Source organism: Drosophila gunungcola, chromosome 3R (genome assembly GCF_025200985.1).
Source record: "Drosophila gunungcola strain Sukarami chromosome 3R, Dgunungcola_SK_2, whole genome shotgun sequence".
NCBI lineage: Eukaryota > Metazoa > Arthropoda > Insecta > Diptera > Drosophilidae > Drosophila > Drosophila gunungcola.
Genome location: NC_069139.1, coordinates 11,244,503 through 11,271,356, shown reverse-complemented (window position 1 = coordinate 11,271,356; position 26,854 = coordinate 11,244,503). Strand labels below are relative to the sequence as shown.

The 26,854-nt window shown below is 41.9% G+C and overlaps 4 protein-coding genes across 8 annotated transcripts; 2 read left to right on the top strand and 2 right to left on the bottom strand.

Annotated features, from left to right (window-relative positions):
- Positions 1 to 53: 53 nt before the first annotated feature.
- LOC128253600 (transcription initiation factor TFIID subunit 12) lies at positions 54 to 1,354 on the top strand. Of its 5 annotated transcripts, none has more exons than XM_052982150.1 (4): positions 80 to 191; positions 346 to 378; positions 547 to 784; positions 856 to 1,354. In XM_052982150.1, exons 3-4 carry the CDS (start codon positions 623 to 625, stop codon positions 1,174 to 1,176), a joined length of 483 nt encoding a protein of 160 aa, XP_052838110.1. In that variant the 5' UTR covers positions 80 to 191; positions 346 to 378; positions 547 to 622; the 3' UTR covers positions 1,177 to 1,354. The 5 variants fall into 5 exon arrangements, with proteins under 5 accessions (XP_052838100.1, XP_052838110.1, XP_052838129.1 ...); XM_052982160.1 differs by having other exon boundaries at positions 106 to 195; XM_052982140.1 differs by lacking the exon at positions 346 to 378 and having other exon boundaries at positions 54 to 191.
- Positions 1,355 to 1,677: 323 nt separating this feature from the next.
- Positions 1,678 to 4,869, top strand: LOC128253379 (zinc finger protein 420). The gene is made up of 5 exons (XM_052981728.1): positions 1,678 to 1,926; positions 1,987 to 2,399; positions 2,456 to 3,353; positions 3,412 to 3,993; positions 4,051 to 4,869. The coding sequence occupies exons 1-5, from the start codon at positions 1,795 to 1,797 to the stop codon at positions 4,825 to 4,827; spliced, it is 2,802 nt and encodes a 933-aa protein (XP_052837688.1). The 5' UTR covers positions 1,678 to 1,794; the 3' UTR covers positions 4,828 to 4,869.
- LOC128253645 (FK506-binding protein 2) lies at positions 4,857 to 5,627 on the bottom strand. Its single transcript, XM_052982233.1, has 2 exons — positions 5,427 to 5,627; positions 4,857 to 5,364 (listed from the first exon to the last, which is right to left on the bottom strand). Exons 1-2 carry the CDS (start codon positions 5,571 to 5,573, stop codon positions 5,098 to 5,100), a joined length of 414 nt encoding a protein of 137 aa, XP_052838193.1. The 5' UTR covers positions 5,574 to 5,627; the 3' UTR covers positions 4,857 to 5,097.
- A 91-nt stretch (positions 5,628 to 5,718) lies between these two features.
- On the bottom strand, positions 5,719 to 26,632 carry LOC128253269 (mucin-5AC). Its single transcript, XM_052981541.1, has 5 exons — positions 26,117 to 26,632; positions 9,633 to 13,419; positions 8,876 to 8,972; positions 6,850 to 7,397; positions 5,719 to 6,463 (listed from the first exon to the last, which is right to left on the bottom strand). Exons 2-5 carry the CDS (start codon positions 13,073 to 13,075, stop codon positions 6,229 to 6,231), a joined length of 4,323 nt encoding a protein of 1,440 aa, XP_052837501.1. The 5' UTR covers positions 13,076 to 13,419; positions 26,117 to 26,632; the 3' UTR covers positions 5,719 to 6,228.
- Positions 26,633 to 26,854: the final 222 nt, after the last annotated feature.

Sequence of the window (26,854 nt, the reverse complement as noted above, 5' to 3'; positions counted from 1 at the left end):
AAGAATATACTAAATACACACTACACATATATCATAAATATACTAAAAAGGGGTAGAAGCAGTTGGTGATTTCAATGACTTCATCAGCTGGTCTTACTATTTGATTTGGACTGTAGCTGCTTATTTTTATTTTGTTTAGTAAATTTAGAAAAACCTAAGTATAAGAGAACAGTGTTTAGAGCGCAATAATTGTAAGTGTGGGGCAACGAGATCCCTGCCAAGAGAAATGGTGGCAAACTTTAATTTTAGTTAGCACGAAAACCGCCTAACATTTAAGCCTACATATGAAATTGACGAACTATTCTTTTACTTTCATTTCGCTTGCAATTAAACACACACACGCAGGGAAAGCAGGGCGACACACCACAAAAACAACAAGTACAATAACGCTTTCGGCTTTGGTTCTGCACTCTTAAACCTATCGAACCACCTACCTTTCTTTCCAATCCCCCCAATCCAATCCAACCCAACTCACCTGACCACCCACTTGATTTGACTCTGAAGAAACCCAAAAGCAATGTCGGATCTCTTTACCACTTTCGATAGCAACGGCGACGCCGAGCACCACCCGCACCACCACAACTCCACATCGTCCGGCAGCGGGCACCACCACGACCCACCCATGGCCTCGCCTTCCCAGCACAGTCCGATGACCAACAACAGCAACTCATCCTCGCAGAACGGCGGCCCGGTTTCCGGTTTGGCCACGGGCATGGGCACCCCATCTGGTGGTAGCAAGACATCCAATCACACAGCATCCGCCGCCGGCTCCGAGAACACCCCCGTAAGCTGCTGCATGGTTATTGGAAGTACCCCTGCACCGAATTCCCCTAATCACAGATAAACCCCTTTCAGATGCTCACCAAGCCGCGTCTCACGGAACTAGTGCGGGAGGTGGACACCACCACGCAGTTGGACGAGGATGTCGAGGAGCTGCTCCTCCAGATAATCGACGACTTTGTCGAGGACACCGTGAAGTCAACTAGCGCCTTTGCCAAGCACCGCAAGTCCAACAAGATCGAGGTGCGTGACGTCCAGCTGCACCTCGAGCGCAAGTACAACATGTGGATACCCGGCTTCGGAACGGACGAACTGCGTCCCTACAAGCGGGCCGCCGTCACGGAGGCGCACAAACAGCGCCTGGCCCTCATCCGGAAGACGATCAAAAAGTACTAGGATCGAAGGCTGGAGGATCGGAACGAGGCTTTGTGTCGGTTTGCCGGATTTCGTGTACGCTACCCGCACATGCCACAAACTATTTTAAGCTCCAATGTAGACTAAAGAACAAATTTACCCCGTTCTATTTTAGATGTAAAAAAAAATAAATGTACACAGTTGATTTTACATTTAACAATTGGGCGCCGTGAGCAGCAAATGTAAAGCCGTGATCTCCAATAAAACACTATTGCAAAGGGTCTTATCAAAGATTTCCGAAAAAAATGTATTCGAGACAATTATCGGAATCCACATAATTTTTATCTAATACAAACTAAATATTAATAAATTTTCATAGGCAATATTTCGCGATTTCAATAATAATTAAATATATTTATTTGTAATTTATTTTGGTTAGTCGTTGGAGTGAGTTAAGTTGTTGTGATTTTGTGGAGAAGTTACTGTTGCTGAACGCACCAGTGGTACAGTATTTTTAGTTAGTATTTTTCTACAATTGCGAAATTGGCATTTTTCATTTCGCACCTCAAGGTCATACCATCAATAATGTTGATTTTCTGATTGTTGATTTGAATATACTTAAAAAGGCTTTTAATTGGCCAAAAAACTGAGGTCCTCGCCATGAAGCTGCCGGTGATTTGTCGCACCTGCGACGCCACCGACACCGACAACCTCCTTAAGCTCGCCACGCCCTCAAAAAAGTATCCGGACAAGCTGCTATCGGAGATCCTGTGCGAGCTGACCGAAATCAATGTAAACAAAGCTCGGGAAATAAGTTAATCGGATGGCCTTTATCATGTTAAATACTTGCAGATGGATGCGACTGAAAGCCAGAAACTGCCACAGTGTTTGTGTAGCGGCTGCACCAAGAAATTGATGGGTGCCTATTGCTATGTGAAGCAGGCGCTGGCCGCCCACGAATTGCTGATGAAGCACCTGAAGAACGGAGCTGCTGCATCGACCACCGACTGCTTGCAGGAGGCCCCCATGGAGCTGTGTGCCGAGCAGCACGTGGAGGTCAAGCTGGAGACCGAGGACGAGGACTGTGGCGACAACGATGTCAGCATCGCTTGCTCCGAACTGCCGGAACCGGACGAAATGGATGTGGAGAGCAAGAAGTCCGTGGATCCTCTGACCATGATTGAGACGGTGAAGCTGGAAACAGAACCGCAGAGCATAGGAAAACCAACGGATGAAGAACCTGCCTCGGACTTCGATGACGAGGAGTGGGTAACAAATGAATATATCCCAGCTTCCCTATCTTAACCACCAACTGTTGCAGCTCCCTGGATAACCTGCCCCTGTATAAGCGCATTCAAAAGTGGAAGATGGGCAGGAAGTCTGTATTCAAATGCCAGGACTGCCCGAGAAAATTCAAACGAGTCGAGTTTCTTAAACGCCATGAAAACCGCGTCCACAAGGCGGATACACGCTCGTTCGCATGCTCCCTCTGCATTCGTAAATTCAGCCGCAGCGAGGCTCTTGAGGCTCACCTGAAAGTCCATCGAAACTCGAAGCGATCGGCAAACATAAGCGAGCACAAGAAGGCCAAGGCGGTGGATCTGAATCTGTGTAAACCGCATGGCTACAAACTAATCGAGTGCATGATCTGCCAGAGCCAGTACAACAAGATTGCCGATCTGCGGCGGCATTTGGAGGAGCATCCCGAGATAGTCAGCCTTTGCGGTCGACCAAATGCGGAGCCTCACGAGCTGTTTTATCCCGACTGCAAGGACCTGGACGAGGAGCAGTTGATCAGCTTGATTCGAAAGGATCTGGCGGCGGGCATTTACCAGCGTTTCTATTCGATAACCAACCAGAGTGGCTACGAAATGGACCTGGACAGTTCGGAGACGGATAGCGATTTGGACGGAGATCCCGAGGATCAGCAAAAGAGGCGAAAGAAGAGCCACAAGAGCAGCTACAGCTGCGAGCTATGCCAGCAAAAATTCCCGCGGAAATATCAGTTATACGACCACCAGCGACAGGCCCACAGTTGGTCAGAGGCTCCTCATGTCTGCGGGCGGTGTGATGGACGCTTCGTGAGTCTGCAGCTGTTGCGGCACCACAACGAGTCCCAGTGCCGAAATGCGCAGAAGCGTTTCCTTTGCCACAAATGCCCGCTTCGCTTTCGCTGGAAACACAACCTGAAAACACATTTCCGCGAGCACAGGATTACAGTAAGTTATTCTATAACAAACAAAATATGCAAACACACTATTAAAATGCCTTTTACAGAATCAAACCTTTGAGTGTCCAGAGTGCAAGCGGGTCTTTGACAAAAAGAAATCGCTTACCGTTCACCTGCTCAGCGTACATGCCGAGGAATCTAAACTGATCCCTTGCCAGTGGTGCAGTCGCAAGTTCTACCGCCGCGACTACTTGGTTAAACACCTGAAGCGGCACGGCCTTAGGGAGCAAGACATTCCGCTGGCCGAGACTTTGATAGCGGCCACCTCGCGGCCAAACGGAGCGAAGCGCATTACCTGCCGGATGTGCAATCTGCACTTTGAGCGTATCGTTGATCTGCGAGCCCACATCCAGCTGGAGCTAAAGCTGTCCCTGTCGCTGCACCAGAGCTACGACTCACTGCACAATTACTCGATTACAAACGAGTCCGGGTTCGAGCTGCAGCTGGACGACTCAGAGACGGAGGACGAGATGCAGCCGGGCGGTGGAAGTCGGCCCGTTTATATCTGCGAGCTGTGCAGCGTGCAGTGCAAACGGAAATTCGAAATGATCCAGCATCAGCGGACGATGCACCGCTTCGACAAAATGCCACACGAATGCGAGGACTGCATCTTCAAGTGTGTGTCCAAGGTGCTTTACTTTTGCTGAGTAATGTGGAATAAATTATTTAGTTCTTTATGTTTTCAGAGCATCATGGATCACCATCGGCAGGGCCAGTGTAGCAGTTCAGAAAAGAAGCATCCGTGCAGCAAGTGCTCCTACAAATTCATGTGGCCCGATAATCTGGAACAGCACGTCTTACTGCAGCACAGCGAATCCTCGGCCAGCAATCTGACGGGCGCCAGGTGCTCGACTGGCACGGGTGACCTGGACAAGGATGCCGCCGAGGATGGCGTGCCGCTGCTGCAGTGCCCACATTGTGATCGCACCTATCAGATGAAGTCACGTCTGAACAATCACATACGCGATGTTCATGTTAACGGTGACCGCAAGCGGAAGGAGGCGGTCAAGCGTTTCCTCTGCTCCCTTTGCGGCATGGAGACCCAATCCGCTGCAGCTTTGGTGACCCATATGCGACGGCACACCGGCGAGAAGCCCTACAAATGCGATCTGTGCGAGATGGCCTTCCCCCGGCACTCGGAGCTGGCCTCGCATCGTCGAATGCACACCGGCGAGAAGCCATTCCACTGCACCGTCTGCGGCAAGGACTTTGCCCGCTCCGACAAGCTCAAAAGACATATGCTCACCCACAGCGGCCTGAAGCCGCACAAGTGCACGTACTGCGAGAAGAGCTACCGCCAGGCAAAGGATCTGAAGCTCCACCTGCAGCAGCACACCGGCGAATGTCCCTTCGTATGCGGCACCTGCGGAGAGCGTTTCATCCAGAGCAGCACGCTGGAGAAGCACCGGCTGATGCGACGCCACTTCGATGAGGTGGAGGCGTGGTTGAGGCGCCAAAAATAGGGGGCTTTTGCAATAAATAAAGTTTGGTCTAGTATAAAAGAATGACATTGTTTATTCTATAGGTGTTTTAGAAAAATTAAAATGAAACAAATAGAAATTAGTTGTTGGCCACACAACCAAGCACAGAAAATGTTTTAAGGAATGGATCTTTAGGATTACTTTAGAAATAAGGAAGAGTATGTTAATTATCTACGAATTCAATTTTTATAACTTCAGTTGCTAGAAAACTTTGGATTTAGTACAATGGAATGATTCAGGGACTAGATTATTCTACAGTTCCTCAGATCCAGAACGTTCTATTTTGACCAGTTCCACGTCAAAGATGAGCACCGCATTGGGAGGAATCTTTCCGCCACCCGCTCCACTTGCTCCGTACCCCAGTTCCGGGGGAATCGTTAGCTTCCGCTGCTCGCCCTCGCACATTCCCAGGAGTCCCTGGTCCCAGCCCTTGATCACCTGCCGGGCGCCCAGGGTGAAGGAGAAGGGAGTGCCACGGGAGTAGCTGCTGTCGAACTCGGTTCCATTTTGCAGCGAGCCCTAGAAGGTTTCCAAATTCGGGGTTAGGTTGGATGGCCGGCCAGAAATCTTTCACCCCTTACTTTGTAGTGTACATGGACCAGGTCTCCGCTTTTGGCCTTCCGGGTGCAGTTCTCCACGCGCTTCTTGACGCCGATCTTTACCTTGGGCTCGCTGGCCACAGAGGCAGCCACAAAAGCGCAGATTAGGAATAGGTAAGTCAATTTCATCTTGTCGCGAGAAAACACCAAATAAATCTGAAGTGCGGTGTGACCGTATAGAGAACTTTAAAAAAAGCTACTCTGATTGGGTATTAAAAACAAATCATGTTAGGCCACACTAAACTCTAACCCGCCACATTTAAAACTCCAAATATCAATGCTAAACAAATGGGTTCTTGTAATTCACAATAATATGAATAAAGAACAGCTTGGTGTATACTTACAAATAACTTACGTACATTAAAGCTCGTTTAAAATAGATACATACATAGATCGATTACATGTTTGACTTTCTTAAAATACGGAGAGCTCCAAATATTTCACATTCGTTCCGGATAGTATGGCACCCGGAATTCGAATGCGACAGTGCAAAAACAAAAATTGACATTATAAATATGCAACAGATTATCCAGGAGATATACGAATGTACGATTATATCACAATAATAAAGGAATACATACAATTTAAATGATATTTAAAGCCCGACAAATAATGACGCTCAATTAGGTGCCAACATTCAAGCGTAATACTAAGTTACACTAATATTTCGTATAAAATATAGCTATTATTGTTGTTTAGGGTCCCACGGATCAGTGCTGGAAAGGTGAACTCAATCGCAAATTCGGTTTCCACTCGATGGGAGCCTCCCGCAAAGGACAGGCCTTCAATTGTCGTTGGACAGATTTGTGATCTTGGCCGCATACATGCTGGCCACCTTGTAGATAAATTCATACTGCTCCTTGGTCTGCACGGCACTGGCCCTTCCCCGTCGTACATAGTAGACCAGCTGTGGGATGTCCACGGACCGCTTAGGGGTCTCCAGACTGCGGATGGCCATGTCCGACGCGATAATGGTACCGGTTCGTCCCGTGCCTGGAGAACAGTGAACGGTTAGCGGTCTAGAGGGGAGGGAGAAACGGAGAAGGAAAGACACAAAACATTAAGAAGCCATGCAAGACAAAACTGCATTAATATACAAATAACCTAGATTCGTAAGAAATACAAAATTTACTTTTTACAAGAATTGATTATGAAAATAATGTTTTTTTTGAGAAATGATGACTACATTGCTAAGCACTTCCGTGATTTCAATATTTATTATTACGTTGGGAAAAGTATAAAAATTATCTGAAAATTAAACTTTGTAAGTAAATTTTGCGAGTGTCATAATGGCATGAAACAGGGATATTTTTGTTCTAAACAGACCCAATTATCTATTATCTAGTTGCCAAGTTTATGTATCTCCCGGATAACAGATATCTGATTTGGGTGTACGGTAACTTACCCCTGCTGGTTTTTAGTACCACTCCGGCTGGAAATGTTTCCATTAATCTCGTTGCTGGATGTGCTGCCCGCCTCGGCGTTGCTTCCGTCCGCATCCATTGAGGTCTCCAGCGTTGCGGTCTTCTCCCGCAACTCGCTGGCCTGCTCCAGGCAATAGGTTTTGAGCGAGGAGCGCGCCTCCAGGAGCATGGCGATGATGGGCGCCTCCTCGGCGGGCACACCCGCCTCCGGCCACTTGTACCAGTAGTGGGTCAGCTCGCGGTTCTCCTCGCCGTCCACCCGCTTCAGGATCAGTGTGGAGATGGCGTACCGGTCCTTTACCTCGCGGTGCTTCAGGGTCACCTGGTAGTCGCCGTAGCTGCTGTGGTTATCCAACGTAGCGGAGGGCGGCAGGTACTCGGCGCACTTCTCGATCCCATTCTCGCTGAGATCCGTCGCCTGAATGATCACGCGCGACTGCTGCTCCCAGATCATGCGCCAGAAATCGCTGGTGGTGCTCTCCAGCGGCGCCTGGCAGGCTATGTAGTAATTGGGCGCATCTCGGGGGCCCTAAACAAAGTGAACAAAATGTAAAAATATATATAGTAAACTTGAACAAAAAAATGTTTGGGCTGTAAGTAAATTAAAACAATAATAATTAATTTAAAAACTTATAGTCTTTAGTTTATGTACTCTTTTGACAATATTTGGTGGCAAACAATTGTTATTGGATTTTCATAAAGGCCATGCTCTTTTAGCTACAAACAAACTCGCGTGAGTAATGACATAACCATTAATTAAAACTTGTTGCGGCTTAACTCTCCCTCTGCCCACACAATGACTGGCGATGAGCTTTGCGCGCATCTCAGATAAACGACCATAAAATCGCACAGCAGACTTCTGCTGCTTAAATCTCGACGTGCCCAGGTTATCGCCAGGTGCAATGCCGATGAACGTTCGAAATGTTTCGCTTCAATGCACCGCAATGCATCGTCCACGTCACGCTTCAATGCATTTGTTTAAAACGCGTTTTAGTAAACAAGTTAAAACATACAAGTTGATGGAACCATGTCCTGTGCACAGAAAACATTTCGTTAATGTATTTATTTGATTTATTTATTTAATTTTATACAGTCTTATTAATTTATTAGAAAATCGCTTGAGTTTATCAAAAAAAGTAAAATAAACTCGGGCTAAAAAATTGAAAATTTAACAATTATCTAATTTTAAGCTTCAGAATTTTTTAGATGTTAAAATGTATCGTTTCTCAACTTGTGATTATGAAATCTTTGCAATCACTGCGTCTTCTTCTATCATTGTAAGATAACAGCAAAGATATCGTACTTGAATGGTTTTACAATGCGAACTCAAGAGGTTGAAGAAAGAATTAAATTAATTAAATACCAAAATTAAAACATGGTTTTAAAAGACCAATTGGTAGAGGCTTATTATTATCTTAAAACAAAAATCTTTTTAAAGTGAAATTTGAAGGAGCATTACTGCGGTAGGCATACTAAAACTGTCTCTGAGTCTTCAAATTTTAAAGTTAAGCTATTTATTTACATCTCTTCAGACATCCCAAGTGGAATGCAAATACTTGATTGTTTTCTGAGTGATTTCGGGTGGATTAGAGCATGGCGGCGGATCGTGATGTAAGGGCATTCACACTTCGATGATCTTGGCAGACACTTTCCCTTGGCGCAATTATTGTTTGCTGCTTTTCGCCGAGGCCCATTTGCTTGCATGGATCTGGGCAACAAAGTCGGAGGGCCTATTTCACAGTCATGGCCAACAGAGGAGCAGCAGGTGAGTCTCATCGGGCGTGTAATTATTCGGTCGCCATATTTAATGGGCCTCGCGGGCCCCGTAGATTCCAGTTAGGGCAGGGCGTCATGCAAGGCTCGCCACATATGCTAACCACTCCAAGATGCCACCACCCAGCAACTAACCACCCACTCCACTTGTGTGAGAAAGCGCCTCGATTGTTTGCCTAGCTTTGGATGAGCTGATCCGCCGCCCACTTGGGAGACTCTGCCTCGGTTACTTACCCGCACATAATTGGCATTAATGTATTCCGTTTTGTCATCGTCGCCTTGCCGCTGGAGCACCACCCGCGTCTCAGGAAGCGGAATCACGTTGGCGTAGCTGCGGTTCGCAGTTCCAGTTCGAGGTCGAGACGTTGAGTCACCATCGTCAGCGGTGTTGTTATTGGTGAGGGAAAAAGCAGGAAGAGATGTGCCAGAGATCAGTATTGTTTTGTAATTGATTCGACAATTTGAAGCGAACTCGTGCCGAGAAAGCTAACCCTTAATTAAAGTATATACCGTTTGAGAGAAAACGTCTTTGCTGACAATTTGCCTAAACATATATAATCTAATTTAAAAATCCTTTTTATTTTATTAGATTGATTTCATTGAAATGTTTTGTAAATAAAAAAAAAGGAATTTTAAATTACAAAAATACCAAAGTGCGAATTTCTTATGCAAAACTGCATTGAATGTAAAATGGCATAAATTGATAGTATTCTTTTTGGATAATACATTTGGCTTTTTTTTCCCTAGCAAGAAAACATTAAATAATTAACCATTGAACTAGACATAATCTTATCAAATCACATTCGTGTTATCAAATCACGTAGATTTCATAATTGTGACCCAGCCCTTTAATGTTTGAAGCACACCTGAGCTAAACTGATAAGCATTTTTGAGACGACCGCCAAAACTAATGTTTGATTTGACGCATGACTTTAAATTTGAGACGTTCACTAAATAAAACACTGAGAAATAAGTTAAGGATTGTACTAACCGGTTCTTGTCCTCACAGCCAGGCGGCACCTCGTCCGCCCTGGCGATGATCTGTGGCACGTCCCGGAACTCCTCGAAGACGTCGGAGCGCCGCTCCACAAAGCGGGCCAATTCGCCGGCGGTCAGCAGGTTGTGCCGCAGCGAGGGGTCATCGAAGGCGGCATTGCCGTAGGTTCGCTTGGAGGCCCTCACATCGCGACCCTTTCGCCTTACGCTGCCCAGCACCGAGACATTGTCCAAGGAGTAGGCATCCAAGCTAACCGGACGACATCTTTGGCCGTAGGACATCTGCTTTTGGCGCTTGCGCATCAAGTAGAGGAATGCCACCAGCAGGATGAGGGCCACCACCCCAATCACGCTGACAGTGATGGCTATGATCACATTGACATCCGTGCCATTGCCCTGGGCATTGGTCTGCATGTGATCCAGTTCGTTGGGATAGGGGCCCAACAAGTTGGGTGGCATTTGCGGGGATTGGGTGGTAATGGTGGTGGTGGTGGTGGTGGTGGTCTCTGGCAGCATGATGCTGCTGCTGGTGGTGCTGGCCACAGTGGATGATTCAACATATTCCTCCGTGGGTGGTGCCGCCGTTGTTGTTGTTGTTGTTGTTGTTGTGGTGCTAGTTGTTGTGCTGTCGTCCAGCAGACTTATCACCACCGGCTGCATTGTTGTAGTGGTTGAGGGTGCCACCGTTGTGGTTGTTGTAGTAGTGCTAGTTGTTGTCGCTGTCACCGCCATTATTGTCTTGGCTAACTGCTGCTCTGTGTCCTGCTCGTCGACCACCTGTTGTCCCTCATGATGGTGCGTCTCCTTCACGATTTCCTGGCCACCTGTTGCCGCTGTGCTCTCATCCGTTGCAACAGCAACAGCAGCTGCTGCTGCCGATGTCGTCGACTCTGGCGGCGCCTCACCAATGTTGTTGGTTTCTAGCGAGGATTCGTGCTCTTTGCTCAGTTTACTGAGGTCACTGAGCAGACTGCTGGTTGTCGTCGTTGGAGGGGTGGTTTCCACTGTTGTGGCCAAAGCCCCCAGCTCGCTTTCTGTTATGGCCACACTGTTATTGACCGCGTTATCGGTTTTCTCAGCTGTTCTTAGCTCATTCGCATTGCTCAAACTGTCGCGCGTCTTCACTGTCACTGCCTCCAAATTCACTTCATTGCTAATTTGCGCAATTTCCGTTTGCGTGGGTGTAGCTACAGTTGTTGTCGTCGACGTACTTGTAACCGCGATTGTACTGTTCCGCGCACTTGTAACGATGATTTCTGGCCGAATCGAAGTGCTCACCTCGCCAGCCACTCGCACACTAACCGATGTTGCTGTTGGCTCGTCGGTTGCTGTTGCCGGCGGTTCGCTCTCTGGATTTTTGGTTGTGGCAACGATGACGTCGTTACTGTTATTATCAAAGTCGTCGTTGCTGCTGTTGATGTTGCTGATTTCAGCCGCTTTCATTGTCATTTCTGTAGTACTGGGGGTTGTTACCACAATCGGAGCACTTACAGTTGATGTTGCTGATAGTATTGCAGTTGTCGTACTTTCAGATGTTGCTTTTGTTTCTGCATTGATGGTCGCTGCTGTGGTTGCCACTGAAGCCACGACTGTTGCTGATGTTGTCGATGATATTGCTGCTGCTGCTGCTGCTGCTGTTGTGGCTGTATTTGTTATTGCTGCTGTTGTGGCTTCTTCTAAGTCTATTTTAGAGGACACATGTTGAACAGGTAATGGTACTTCTGTTGTAGTGCTTGTGATTGTTGCTGATGATAAAGTTTCTGTTAAATTCGGCTTAGATTCCGCTGCAATTTCTGTTACATTCAACAGATCCGTTTTTATTAAATCCACCCTCGCTGTTACCGCCGATGTTGCTTGTTGCTCGGGTAATGTTACTGATGTTGCAGCCCCTGTTGCTACCTCTGACTCCGTTTGAGCCTCTGTAACAGCCTCGGTTAACTTGGCACTAGCTGCATCGGACATCTTTTTGACCATGGGAACATCCAATAGCTCAGTTCGAGCTGTTGTGGTCGTTACGTTCTGATCAATAGAACTGGCATCAGATGTCACAGGTATTGTCTTTGCAGTTGTGACTTCATTTTGCTCCAATCCTGAGGTTTCTGTATTACTTGCCTCTGCCAAAGCTTCGGTGGTGGCCTGAGTTGCACCCTCGGTGGCATCTAGAGTGGTTCTGACCACAAATTCGGTGCGGTTCTCCGGCGTCGATTGCATCATGGCAATCTGCTGCCAATCCAGTAGATTCTTCTCCTTGTGCTGCTCTGTTCTATTATGGGGTATGTCTATATCGTTTGCCAGATCAGTGTCGTTAAATAGTGGCAAGACAGTGGTGGTTGTAAGCGGTGCTTTGGGTACCGCTTTCATCCCCGCCAGGCTCCAAACTTCAGCGGTGTTGGGTAGCGTTAGTTGCTGGGCATTTGTGGAGTTTTCGCTTATAAACTTGGCTCGCTTCTCCGGTAATTGACGAATCTCTGACTGCGAAGTAGACTCCTCGATGGCATTCTCATTGGATGCAAAGGAAGTTGGCGTAGTTGTTGAGGGAGTGGTGGTTGAAGTGGTTCTGGCAGGTGTAGAGGTCATGGGTAAGGCCCGTAGTTTCATGGGTGTCACTGCGCTTGGGTAACGAATCGAATCTTCAGTGGTTGATAAATACTGCATGGATCGGCCATGATCCGAAGAACGAGTGGTTGTGGTATTAACTACTCTCTCGGTGGTGCTTGAAACTTGTTGAGTTGCAGGATTTGCAGGGATGATCTCGGTGGTGTTTTTTGGATTTTCGGTTTCAGACTGAGCTTGTGGTACAACTTTTGGAAGTGGTTCCCTTACTTCTATTTCCTTTACCTTGGATTTATCACTTAGAAGTTCAGGTTCAGTGGTTTTTTCTAACATGTCTTCTTGTACAGATGTGGCTGTAGTTGCTATATGAGTTGAATTTTTCTCCAGCTGAATCGTTGTAGCTTTGCTTACAGCATCTGCAAGGGTTTCTTCATTCTTAAGCTCCTTTCTCGATTCAGATTGAGAATCTTCTTTTAACTGAGACTCCGTGGCTTCAACCCCTTTCAGTTTGGCTGTCTCTTTTCCCATAATGTTTTCAGTACTGGTTGGCTTATTTTGAACTGAAGCCTCAGTGGTTTCCTCGACTTTTGAGCTTTCTTTCAGACTTTCCGTTGGGGTTTCAGTTTGAGCCTCAGCCTTTATTCCTCTTTCCTGATCTTTCAGTCCGGTTTGTGTACTAACCATTTCTGATACTCCCATTATTTCAGACGGTTCCCTGCCAATCCCACTTTCCCTGGCCGTCGCAACAATGTCAGGGTCAGTAGAATTGGAAGCCACTGCGTGCTCCAGGCCAGTGGTTTCTCTTTTCGCAATGAAACGTGCCTGCGTTGACATTACGACCAGGGCGAGCAGTAAGCCACCACTAAGCCACCCAACCAAACGCATAGTATGTTGCTCCCTCTCGTTCTACTGCTGTATATCCCTCTCTCTCCTTTGCTGCGTTTCTGTGGGTCAAGACAATTCCACGTTCGACTGGGCCTTAAAATCGCAGTTACACTTTGTGTATGTTTCCAACTTTAAGCTTGAGTTATTGCTGTTCTGTTTTTTCTTGTTTTTTCATTTTTATTTTTAGCAGTTTGCACTATTTATTTATGTTTCCAACTTTAAGCTTGAGTTATTGCTGTTCTGTTTTTTCTTGTTTTTTTCATTTTTATTTTTAGCAGTTTGCACTATTTATTCCTTTTCTTATGTTTCTGAGATTTTTGCCTCCATTTCAATAGGAAAAACACCTGCAAAAAAATAAATACAAATTAGTTAGCTTGTTTATTTTATTGTTAAATGCCACTGGTTTTCTATGGATATAATTTCCCCTTAAATGATCTGTTATTTTTGGAAGGCAGTTCGTTAAAATATTCCGTGGAAAGTGAGTAGCGATTTCCCTTTCTATAAGTGGAGCTCTCCATAAATCTAATTAATGTCATTATGACACGTTCCGCATTCCCCTAAATACAATGTGTTGGACTCACAAGTTCAAGGCCAAGTGGCTCGTATCAAATATAGCTCACTTATTTGTAAAAAATAGTAGAAGCTTTTTAAATCGAATGCTCTATAATTTGCAATTATATTAAAAATTATAAATTACTTACTATAAACTGTTTTAATCTCCAAAATGAAATGAAATTTTTGTCAGATAAAATACATTATTACATTTACCTTTAAATACGTATGCTTTATATATATGTTTCTCAACTTTATCTTTTTATTTCTGAAGTTCAACTTGGCATTTTCCCAAAATAAATAATGTCAAGGAAGCCTGAAAGGTTCATTGTACCAAGTTGGCCGAAAATAGTTCACATCAAAGTGTTTACCATCTCCATCTGCACCCACAGCTATAGCTCGAACTCTGAGTTGCGAACCATTCATATAAGCCCAATCGATGTCATGGAACAAAGTGCACAAAGTTCATTCAACCACGGCCTCCACAAACGAACCCATCAAAAGTTGCTCTGGGAGTTGAAGTATTCGAGCCGAACTGCAAACAGAGCCACCCAATAATAACTATGTGGCGGATATACAATAATATCCAGAGAGAATGCGAGTTTACCGACTTCATTCACCATGGTTATCGCCGCGTTGTTATCTGCCGATCCGAGCGATGTCATGTCAATAGTGCATGCAACCACCTCAAGGTGGAAAAACCCCTGTTCCCCATTTTCAACCCCCTGGGACATATGCCTACCCCCATGTCAACAATTAGCACTAAAAGCCCCAGTTCGGTGGTTGGCTGTTATTAATGACGTTACCCTCAAGGTGGTGCGATATTTAGGTGTGGCGCCCCTTTCTCGTTTCCCCCATTTTAAAAGGGGCTTTAACCCAGAGGGTTTCCTCTTGAATAGTGCTACTTTCTCGTTAAAATACTTGAAATTCCACAGTTTATTTTAGGGCTACAGCTTTGGACTTCCATTCAGCTGCCTTTTTGCCATGCGCCCGCTGACTAATAGCGCTAAAAATATAGATATTTATGCCCATGTGTGCCTACAGATAAGATTTGCTTGAGCCTGACGAGGAAAAAATCACAGCAAGGTATTTTGTAATTTTTTTTTTAATTTTTGAATGTCAACGCTGCTGCTGATAAAAAGGCAGCGGCAAAGGTAAATTGTTATCCGTTGCTGTTACTGGAGGCCAGCTGTGGGTTGTTAAAGGGCATAACGATAGCCACTGATAAATCAATATTGCATTGACTTTAAAATCCTAAGATAAAATAAAATTAAAAAAAAACATCGTTTAAATTTGTATCACAATCAAGAATCAAGATATTTTATTGACATATCGCAGAAGTTTAAAATGTCTTAAAAATCAAAATCTGATAAAAAAACAATAAATTCAGTCTATTGTGTGAGGTGTATAAATCTTTTATTTATCTTACAAATAAACAAGGGACTCTATCACTAGAAAATCCATGTTATTTGTAAATTTTTATTTATTAATATGTATATATATTAATTATTTGATTTAATTGATTGCACTTATAATTCCATACATTTTCTAAAAATCTGCATTCAAACTTTGGACTCTAATTAAGGGTCGATGTTCAGGGCGATTTAATGAAATTTCAATTTTCTACAAATGGCATTGTTGAAAAATTACCTAAAACCAGCACTTTTAATTCTATAACTTTTCTTACAGATGTCCCATATTGAAAAGGCATACATTTATGGGCTTGTAGCTTAATTCTCTAAAAATCTGCGTTAAAATATTGGTTTGTGATGTCGAGTCGATTTTCTTGAAATTTTAGTGATGTAACCCCTTAAAATTTTTTCCAAAAATGGCTTTAAAGAAAAATGACCCAAAACCAGCGCTTCAAAGTCCATAACTTTTCTTACAGATATCCGATTTTAAAAAGGCAAAGCTTTTAAGTTTCGTGATTTAATTTTCTAAAAATCTGCATTCAAACTTTGGCGAGTTATTAAGAGTCGATGCTCTGGGCGATTTAATGAAATTTAAATTTAAAAAAATGGCTTTGTAGAAAAATGAATAAAACCAGCACTTCTAATTTCATAACTTTTCTTACAGATCTCCTATGTTGAAAAGGCGTACTTTTATGGGCTTGTAGCCTAATTCTCTAAAAATCTGCGTTAAGCTATTGGTTTGTGATGTCGAGTCGATTTTCTTGAAATTTTAGTGATGTAACCCCTTTAAATTTTTTCCAAAAATGGCTTTGAAGAAAAATGACTCAAAACCAGCGCTTCAAACTCCATAACTTTTTTTACATATATCCGATTTTAAAAAGGCAAAGCCTTTTAGTTTCGTGTTTTTATTTTTGGCTTTTCAGAGAAATTACCTAATTCTAATTCCATAACTTTTCTTACAGATGTCCTATGTTGAAAAGGCGTACTTTTATGGGCTTGTAGCTTATAAGTCCATAACTTTTCTTTTTTTCTTTTCAAATATTTACATTCGAAATGTAAATTACCTACACCATTTCTTAATTGTATAAAGCCCAAGGGTATGCAACAATTTTTTGTTTTGTAGTGCCAAAACCGCACATATTTTGCACAATAGCGCAAACGGTTATGACCAAGCTCAAAAACTGTTATACTGTTGCTCAGGTGTATTAATCACGAAAACACCAATGATAGAACAACCTATTAATATAGTGAGCCACAACCGAGGGCGAGGCAGTGGCAGGAAGACATAGACCGCAACTTGAACCCTCCACTTAACCCAAATGAAAAAAATTTACCTTCGGGCTTAGGGATCGGATCTGGACTTGACTGGAAACGTGACTCGATCGGGGAATCAAGTGCATCGTGGCTTTGGCCGTGAACACAGGGAAACGAGGAGCAAGTTGATGTAGGTGATGTAAACAGTGCAGCATTAGAGAAACGAGATCGCTGGGGAGTCGACACATTTCCGCTTCAGCAGCACGCACTCAGGATGAACGAATGGCTCAGAATTCGACGACTTGAGATCTCAATGCAACTCGAACTCCACACTGAAAATCCAGCTATAGAGATAACAATCGGATCGAGGATGATCGCGAGAGAATGCTAAACCAGTTTTTGCGGCCCAATAAAGCCGCTTCGATTTCGATTTGCAATTATGATTTCACTTGCATTGCGATCACGATGGATGTGGAAAATGGCTAGCGATCGCTTGGTATCTTAATGATCCCTCGAGTTGTTGTTTAGTTGTTGTTGTGGCTTGTGATAATGACAGCCATCTGGGTAGTCATGACTTGATCTGAGCTGGTGATTGATGGGCATCGGATCGTTAGCTTAAAGAAGAAAGATTTGCTAAGAATTTTCCCAAGCAAACTTCAGTTTTTATCCCAATCATCAGCCAAATTGGCTAAATCTAATGATGTAAAGAATTGCAACCATTAAATAACCGGAAGGGGATCAACAGAATGAACTAATGTGTTTTTTTCAGTTGCTAATAATTGCTTAGCACATTTACCGCACCTGAAGATGATTAAGATAAAAACTCGATATAATCTGATTACAATATGATAATCTATTACAATATAAATATTAGCTAAATTACTTAACAGTTTGAAGGATTTATAAAATTAACAAAATCAGCAGATCAGAAAAGTTTTTAAAGTGTATATTAGATCATCAATTTGGAGATGAGTCACTTAAAGCTAATATGTTTCGCAGAAGTAGGCCAAGTTAACTTTTCTATCCCAATCCAAACCAACATCTAGCTTAACCCAAAATACTTACTACGCACGCGGTCTCACGACGCAAAATAGAATTCCAAAGAATGCCAACAGTTAGCTTACATTATTTTAAAAGCATATAAATGATTTTTTAAGCTGCGTTCTTAGCATTTTTGCGGAAAAAACTGAGGATGGCGATGAAGATGGAGATGTTATCAATAATGAATTGCGAGCAGAGCTTTTGCCGCTCTAAAATCAGCCGAGTGTGATGGAGAATGCCAGGCGTCGCACGCTCAAAACGATAACTGTGGCATTAGTGCCATATGTCTATATATATATATATATACTTTTGGTACTTCTTTTGTTTTGATTTTCTGATATACCGCTATTTAATAGACGTAACTGTTGAGAGAAGATTCCACGGAAGTATCTCATTCGAACGAGTCAATCTTCATTATTCTCTATTTACGAACTTCCCATGCGTATCATAGCTTTATTATACGAAGCAGACCTCTTTCCACTCTCCTATCTGAGCTCCGAAATTTGTATCCATTGATGCGGTTTGCCGATGACTCATTTGCATGTCATTTGCTTATATCATGCCTTAGACAAATTTCTTTATTTTTGGCGGAAAACCAAAGCCAAAATGAGCAATACTCTGCCTCGAGCTGAACTTTCAACGCAATCAAGTTTATAAAAGAAATAAATAGAAACCCGCAATGAAATCGAACTCAATCTGAATGGTCCAAGGCGGTCAACTGCTCAACGGATGTGTGAATAGCTAAAAGTATTTGAAATTTCAGATTTTTTTATTGACAGTAGCCATAGGAATTGTTTTTTGCCATATAAAAAAATATTTTAAAATACATTCAATAAAAATGATCTTATAAATATTTAGCTCATGTAAAACTGATTTTTCACTTACGCAAGATAAGAGAGGTATATTATCCAAACGTCAGCATTTAAGTAAAAACTACAAAAATACATGTCATATTCTTCTGTTTAAACCTATTAGACTTATCACTGTCTTAATATCTCAAGAGCGAAAAATTTAAATTATTATTAACTGATACTTCTCTTTCATATATTTTAAATAATTCTTTTTTGTGTGTACTAAACAATCGCATTCATCAATTTCGACCTTGTTGGCCCTGCCATTGGCGTTTATTGAACCAGGCAGCTGGGGGCAACAACAACATGGCCCGTCCAAATCGCAAATGAGTTCAGGCATTAATGCTGTACATCTGCGTCTAGGAAAAAATCGAGATTGCCGTATACTTGAATGTTTATTAAATCCATTTTTAAAACAGTTTTCCACAACATTATCCCGTTTTTAGTTTGCCAAATGTTGATTATACCTCTACAAAGCATTTCATTTGGTATACATAGAATTCCTAATTCTTTGAATTGACCAATGTCTATCCATCACAGACACCCCCCAAAGTCTGGATAAGTGGTTGGAGCACTGCCGATGGGCCCGATAAGGGTATTGGCCACGCAATATGCAAGTTAAGCCAGCGTCGAATATGGCCAAGCAATTGTCCGGTCGGTCGCCGTTGTCTCTGCTTATCTGTATCTGTGCAATTACTGTAATGGCAGGCGCATGTGTACGTACTTGGGCTTGGATACTCACATGTATGTCAGCCACATAATTGCCCCTAATGCAATTGAACAATTAGGCAAGCGCTGCAGCTCAAGCGCAAGCCACACAACCATGCAAATTCGCCACACAAATGTTTGCACTAAAAGAAACATGTTCCAAGCCAAAAATATTAAATATTTTCGGTTAACATACCTACAGATATATTTGAACGTGTTTTAAGACATTCACTCTATAATATATATATTTAAATTAACAACTTTCTTTGAAATATTTCAATATAAAACCCTAGTTTGGAATAATATTCTTTTGCCAAAAATTTAATGCAGTTCCCATTATTTTTCAAAACTATACATATTTAAAAGCTTTATGTATGAAAAAATTAAATACAAAAATTCTATAAGCCCAAAAGAAAACTAGATTATAGGTTTTTAAAAATTTAAGCTGTAAGATAATATCAGAACAGTTACATTTTCTGTGAGTGTTTTATGCATTAATTAGTAACATTTTCTGTGAGTGTTTTATGCATGGATAGATAGCCATCTAATGCGTCCATAATTCACGTTCCCATTCTGCTGCCCCCCTGCCATACATTTTGGGTCACCATGCTCTCTATAACAACCATTCTCCATATCCCCGTGATTCCCCGCCATTGTCATTCGACTTTTGTCAACTTAGTGTGCGCCCCAAGTCACATTTACCTCGAAACTGACAAATTTGCTTGGTTCGCTTTTAATTTGCTCTCCTTTGTTAAGGCAATTGCGATCGGGCGATAGTGGGTAAGCGGTTTATTAATGTCTCCATTGCCCTAATAAATAATAAAGTACAGAGGAGGGGGCAATCTAAAGCAGGATTTCGTCATTTCGGTAGTGCTGCAATAACTCACTCGTGGAAAATCCATTTTTGAAATGCCCCTTGATCGGTGGCTGCCCTTTTGCCTGCACGGCCTGGAACGAACCGATTTGAATGTCACGAAACCAATCCAGTCCGAACCGAAAAACGCTCGACAAATTGGAACTGGCACGAGGGCTACCGTCCAGCTGGTGACTGGCCAAAAACAAGGTAACTACTCTGCAGCATTGTTGCTTTTCATGCTGGTCGATCCACGAACGTGGCTGTAACGTGTACTAGATTCGGGTCTCGCTTTTCGCTGTTTGTTAACCCTGGCAAGCCCAATGACAAAAATCACTGATCTAAAAAATGTAGTTATAGACAACGGTTACTAAACAAATTTAATTCTTTAAAAATTTTTCTGTTTCAAATTTAATTAATAAAGGCATAGTTTAAAAAAAAATATGCTCAGATTTCATTTTAAAATAAAAAATGGCTCAAATCAAATAATTTGATATATTATATATTAACTCTTGCTCCGCTTTTAAAGTGTAACAAAAAACCATTTGTCGCAATGTGTTGTTATTGGCTTCGTATATTTTTGAAAATTAAATATTACAATTAATTTCAAACCGCAAAACTGAAAAATGGAATATTTTCCTAATCAGAAGACCAATATTTTGTAGTATATACGGGGGCCTGAGTGGGTTAATCGCGGCTAGGGAAAAGGGCAGTTGGAGGGGCAGGGGCTTGTAGTTACAGCGCAGCCGCAAAGTGAACCGAATTGAGGTTACCCCACCGACAGATGAGCTAACGCTTCACGCATGCCCCGTGTATTTGGTTTGGGTTTTGGATTGTATGTTGTGGGCTGCGAATAGTGGGCCTGGGAATGCACTAGACGTGACTCATGTGGGTTCATTCATTGTTACGTAGGAGCTGTCGTTGGGCGAGGGCCAAGAAGGGGGGGTGGAAGAGGCCCAAACAATGCAGTTGTAGCTGATTTTGCGCAAGGTAAGCAGCTATTTTTACCTTTTTACCCCTTTGTCACTTCACGGCTCAATGGTAGCTAAACGGCAGAAGAAGCGGCGGAAGAAAGCAAAAGTGGGCGCTGTGGAAGCCGCCGAAGCACTTTTACTTTTCGCTCCATCGCGTAGCTCATAGCTCTACATTTCCAATTTTCCACAGCAGCCAGAGACAACTTTTCCCCGGGTGCTAAACGGGTTCCGTTCGTTCGCTAAAGAGTTTTAATAACAGAGAGAGCCAGCTGATGTCGCCGGAGAATGATGGGGTGGGCGTTACCTGGTAGATCCATATGGGTTACATAACTACCAATTCGGCAACTTTCGTTTGGAAGCTACTGAACCCGAGAGAGAGATTTCTCCCACGCTTCCCCGATACAATTACACTTTATTTTGGCATTTTTTCTTATTATTACTTTTCACAAATTAGCCAGACACTTTCCCCAACACTTTGTCACTGCACAGAAAGAAAATTTTTTAAGCGAAGGTCAAGTGTTTTCTTTTTATAATCAAAAAATATGTAAATACTTTTTTCATTTCAGAGTGTAAAAAACAATTTTATGAGTTTTTTTTTACAATTTATTAAATACGAGGAATATTACCTTCCTTCTTTTTGGGTCAACGCTTTTTCGGGGTTTCCTCGACCAAACACGCGAATCTCCCATTGCCAAGCTGCGTGCTAATTGAAGACTGTGTGCAATATTTAACTCTAACACCCAGGGTTCAAGGTCTGTGGATATAATTTATTAACGGAGTTTTGCTAACCAGGAATTCAGACAGAGATTTGAGGGGGTATACGATCGCTCTACATTGAAGGACTTTGGTTTGCCAACTTTACCGCTTCGAGTGCGCTATATAAGCCTAGTAAATGTTAAATAGTTGTATTAGTTGCATTGTTTGTCAAGTGTTAATTAAAGTTGATTTCGTATATAATCGAATCCATATAAATTCATTAGCATTTCATAAAACAAAGTACGTCAAAAAAGATTGCGCTGCTAACCGGACCCAACACCAAAGAATCGGAGAAACAGGTTTTCTTTAGCGAGAATTTTTGTAGACAACAAACCCAAAGGCCAAGTGCTATAAAAACAAGTAACGCTCAGAAAAACCTCTGAAATCATTCGCTAAATTGCAGCAAAAAAAAGGTTAAACATTTTTAGTATTTGGTATGCAAAGCAGTTGAATGATTGGGGACTCTCTTTGCATGCAAATGCATGTGAAAGATGCTCGAGGCATCCAAATGATGAAATATGGCACCAGCGTTGTGTATCTTTCGGATACGTAAGTGGTGTAAACAAACGGCAAATGCATTGCACTGGCAAGCGCATTTTCAGGCCCGAAAGGTAAACAAAAACAAAAGCGGTATTAAGAATGCAGAAGGTGGCAGCACACACTCAAATAAGCGCATAAATAACACACATATGCTCCCATTTGAGGCAACATCTGTGGTTATGTGGAGGAAATGCCAAAAGAAACCCGAAGTCAACTAAAATGGCTTTCAAGTTGTATGAAAGGCAAGCGAAACTAGTTCACAGGCTGCCTTGAGCTACTCTATAAATTGCCAACTTATACGGGAACACCCCTCAGCTCACAAAGTGACAGGGGCTTGTACATAAAAATTATTTACAAACCCGCGTTCTATTCTGTTTTATTTGTCAACTAATATTTACATGTTGAATTGCCATTTCGCTGACTATATTCAAAACCACATTATTTATATTATATTAAGTTTAAAACTTAAATATATCTTTTGAACTCGGTTGATAGCACGTTTTGATTCTATTAATAGATATGATAGATGATTTTAAATTTAGAGAATTTTAGTGCATTTATTTGGTGAATACTGTAATACCTAACACAAGGTTGACTTCCTGCACGCCTGACCCAAGGGAAGATGTAACTGGCAAACTGCTCTTAATTCAATTAAGTTCAATCAGTGTCCAAGTGTTTGGCGATTGTTCACCCGGCAAGTGTCTAGAATTGAATTAATATTACAATGGCAGTAGCGAAAGAAAGAGCTGCTGTATCAGTTGGTCCAGGGAAAAGGCACCTGACTAAAACCCATACCTTTTCTGATGGTGCTACAAAAGTTGAGACTTAGTTCATTGACATGATGTCTACCTGTCAACAAAGCAATTAATGTTTTAATTTAATTAAGCCGGCTCAAGTCTGAGGAGTGGGTGAAATGTGAAGAATAATGCCAAGAGTCAAAGACTTTTCAATTGAGTTATTTAATTGGACGCCCACTGTAGGGAATCGGGGCTATAACAGTTTATTGGTCTTAAGTAATGTAATTTATTTTGTTTGTTGTGGAAACCCTGATCATTTTCCATTCTCCGATTGCCAGAACAAGTTTCCAAGGTAGGTCCAAAAATAAAACCGCACAAATCGAAGCAAAACTGTTGCCCCCAAAAGCGAGATAAACGTTGAAACAATGGAAGACGTGGGCCAGAAACCAACAAAGAAACAAAACCAAACGAGTGAGTACTAAATGCGAGTGCTAAAGACAGAGCTCATAGGTCAGGTCTCTGAGTTGGCAGGGCAAGTTGTTTGTCGGATTCTCTCCGTTTTTCTTGAAGAAAACGCGGAAGGCGGAAGAGGGGCTGGCATCCATATGTGTGTTACCTACTGAACTGCAGTTTTGCCTTAATGACAAATTCTGAGTCACCAAGGTGTATAATTACCACTCGGCAAGAAGTGAGATGCATTGGGGACATAAGCGATAAAGTGGAGCGAGAACTTTAGCAAATGGTCAGATCTGAGGTGCCTAGATCTTTAGTTATATTGGTAAATTTTCAGTTTTCAGTTTTTGTTCAATGCAGGTCAAAGAAATCTCTTTCAACTAAATTCTAGAAACTTAAGTTCTCTCACGTTCTTTAAAGAAATGAAATCTATAAATAATGTGCTTTTATAAGGCATCTGAATTAATTAGTTTATGTATGTAACACTGGGAAATTTACTGAAAATTTCGCTGTCGGTGAACTTTTTTATTTATATTTATATATTTATATTTATTAATTTAATATTTTATTAATACCGATTTTTTTTTTAAAGGAATTTGTTCAATCGATTTTAAATTGCATAGCCTATAACATTAACGGTAATTTTTTTTTTGCTAATGTAAATATCATGAGACTTTTCAACGCCAATTTCTTTTCCTTGCCATCTCCTTGCCATCTTAAATATTTATAATGAATACCACATCAAGCGATAAGAGAATCAATTGCTGTGACCAGATCCCAGAGGTACGTGCCTGTAATGAACGAGAAGAGGATTTCCTCCGGCAATCGGAATTCGCTTCGTTTTCTAAGATTTTCATTATCGTACAGTCGGCAAAACTATGCACTGGGTGCAGAGTTAGACTTCTATTCTCAATCGCCAACCCGTCAAAGGCAAGCAGGCACGTCTCGAGACGATCGGAGCTGGCTCCGAACGTGACTCACAGTCAGCGATCTCCACTGGCGCTCTTTCTTTCCGTCTCTGTTTAAGACCTCGAAGACCTTCGCTATCAGCTCAAGCCAGGCCAATCCAATAGGGCACCGGCAGGAGACCGGTTTCCCCGATTCTCGGCAACCACATTCCATGGAAGTTACACAGAAAACAAAACTATTTATTTTTTTGCATATTTTACCAGTCTTTTACGTCTTAAAACAATAATTAATATTTGTATACATTAGATATAGAAAGTTTTCCATTGACGATCTGCTGACAATTCATTATCGTTTTAATTAACTATGTAGTAAATGTAATTTTTTATAAGATTAATATACTTTGACATGATTTGAAATTTATGCTAATTATCGTAATCTTTTTCTCTGTACACCTTAGGCAGCGCTCCTCCTTCGTTTTGAAATCACTTATGTTTCGTCATCCTCGTCGACTCCACTCATTTGGCATTCAAAACGCTTCTTTATTAGCCATGGGCCCCATTACCCTGCTATTTATGTTGCCCGTTCGCACATGCATAATGCATTCAAAACGACTTTGCCATCGCATTTGTTCTGCGGTTGCAACTTGCAAGCTTGTCATCCGCAATCTGTAGTTGCAACAATTGTTGGTTCTGTGGCGGCGTCTCTGGCTAAGAAACCTCTAATTAAATTGCTGTCTGCGGCCTTCGCCGGCAGCTTTCGATGTTGACTACGATGGGATTGGGACTATTCTGAAGCGGCTTGAATGAATCGCTTAGCTTTGAGGTCTCTCGTTAACGCATCGCCGGTGTTTGCTGCAAGTTTGCAGGTGGCGAGAAGATAGAAACCTGAGTTTATTGGGAGTTATGCCATTGGCATTAAAATGAGCCGTTTAAAGCTGCTGTTTTTAAAGACAAACTGCAGGGGCGAACGTGCCTATTTATTTTTTTTAAAGCCCGAAACTGAACATTTTTTGATTATTATTGCATTAACCTAACATGAAAATAACCTTTAATACCTGACATCTAGTTAAACCAATTTAATTAAATAATACAAAACTAATTGTAGTATATGAACGGCTAAGATATAAAGCATTTTCAAATTCAAAAATGGAAATACTTTTTACTGTTTTAGCATTAACTGCTTTTGTGGGTTAAGAAACTAAAAACCTTTTTATATTCCATCAAATATATTGCCAATTCAGTTAAGGGACTAATTTTTGGTTTATTAAAACGTTTTTAAAATGTTAATGGCATATTTCTATTCATAATACATTTCTATAGTATCCAATGGGACTGGCGCAGATCGTAAATTTATTTTCCAAATTCCAAGTTTTACGATTGAGGAACAGTTTCGCAATGCACAAATATTATGGCACATTTAATAAAAACAATTGCCAACGTTTTCCACATGTGCGAAAATTAAGTTAGTGCGATATTGCCTGGCGCGCACAAAACCAAATATGATTATAACAATAGCGTAATTAAAGAAAAAACAGCAGCAAGTCAGAAGTAGAAAAACAAACTACAACAAAGCTATCACAGCAACAATAACCAAAACAACAACAACATCCGAAAAAAAGCAAAAACAACAAGGAGGCGAATGATGTTGAAAGTCGTTTTGCGGGTTTGACCACTGTATCGTGATCCCCACTCTCCGAGAGCGAAATATGCACAGAAAAAAAATACAGCTATTATTATCAAGGGGAATACTAGATTTGGTTAACAAGATTACAAATTTAATATAGTAAAAGGATATTAGTATCCAAGTTTAAGTCTCATCAGAGTCTAAGGAACTTTAATATTTTGCTAGTTCAGCAAATACTCTTTTGAACTGTGAAAATAAAATTATAGTTTTAGTAAAAATATTAAATTGATCATCATATCATATCTATTTTTCTGTCTGTGTGGAGAGCGGAGAGCCGATCTGAGCCTCAGAGTCCAAAAAGACTAAAGCTAGACTTACCAAAATGTTTATGTTTTATATATAGACTTCTCGGCAGCTCCAATTGTAAATTGACTATTTCAGCACTCTGCTGAATGGCTTATTGTTTTTGCAAAAGCGAAAATAAATACACGTATGTATATTTAACGCGACAGACTTTTGGCTTCCGCGTTGACAACAATAACAAAAACCACAATTTTCTCTTGCACTTTAAACCATTGAGCGATTTCTATGGCTTGCCATTAATTCGCGATTAATTGCATTTTCAATTTCCATATTTCACTAACACACACACACACTGACAATTTCCCCTTTCATTTTCCTCTTCCCACAAGCTTGTTGCTTTTGCTTGCGGTTTATATTTATTTCCCCTCTCACTAACTCGATTTCCGCACAATAGAACAGACAAAATTGTGTTAACAATATTGTTTGTGTGTTTGTTTACTCGAAAAAAACGGAACGCGAAAAAGACCGCCAGCATCCAGCAGCGCGCACGTCCGACTCGTTCGATGATTTTTTGTTTAATAATTTGGCGTTTTCCACTGTAGTGGAGCTCGCAGCGACTGCGACGCAGGTAGCGGCCGTGGAGAGAGGGAGAGAGAGAGAGCGCGTGCTGGAGCGGCACAGTGGGTAGTTTAACCAATCTAGCTACAGAATGGTTAGACTAACCATTTTCGACTCTCCTCAAACTAATTTTTATTTTTCCTCAGCCAATACCCTTACATCGTAAGTGTTTTTTTTTTTTAATTTAGTGTCTTA

Excerpts from the sequence above, each read along its gene's own strand:
- LOC128253600 (XM_052982131.1), top strand. The coding sequence starts at position 518 with ATGTCGGATCTCTTTACCACTTTCGATAGCAACGGCGACGCCGAGCAC. Across the intron at positions 785-855 it reads CCGGCTCCGAGAACACCCCC|ATGCTCACCAAGCCGCGTCT; the intron begins GTAAGCTGCTGC and ends AACCCCTTTCAG.
- LOC128253379 (XM_052981728.1), top strand. The coding sequence starts at position 1,795 with ATGAAGCTGCCGGTGATTTGTCGCACCTGCGACGCCACCGACACCGAC. Across the intron at positions 1,927-1,986 it reads GCGAGCTGACCGAAATCAAT|ATGGATGCGACTGAAAGCCA; the intron begins GTAAACAAAGCT and ends AAATACTTGCAG. Across the intron at positions 3,354-3,411 it reads TCCGCGAGCACAGGATTACA|AATCAAACCTTTGAGTGTCC; the intron begins GTAAGTTATTCT and ends TGCCTTTTACAG.
- LOC128253645 (XM_052982233.1), bottom strand. The coding sequence starts at position 5,573 with ATGAAATTGACTTACCTATTCCTAATCTGCGCTTTTGTGGCTGCCTCT. Across the intron at positions 5,365-5,426 it reads TGGTCCATGTACACTACAAA|GGCTCGCTGCAAAATGGAAC; the intron begins GTAAGGGGTGAA and ends GAAACCTTCTAG.
- LOC128253269 (XM_052981541.1), bottom strand. The coding sequence starts at position 13,075 with ATGCGTTTGGTTGGGTGGCTTAGTGGTGGCTTACTGCTCGCCCTGGTC. Across the intron at positions 7,398-8,875 it reads TTAATGCCAATTATGTGCGG|GGCCCCCGAGATGCGCCCAA; the intron begins GTAAGTAACCGA and ends CACTTTGTTTAG. Across the intron at positions 6,464-6,849 it reads GGTACTAAAAACCAGCAGGG|ACCGCTAACCGTTCACTGTT; the intron begins GTAAGTTACCGT and ends CCTCCCCTCTAG.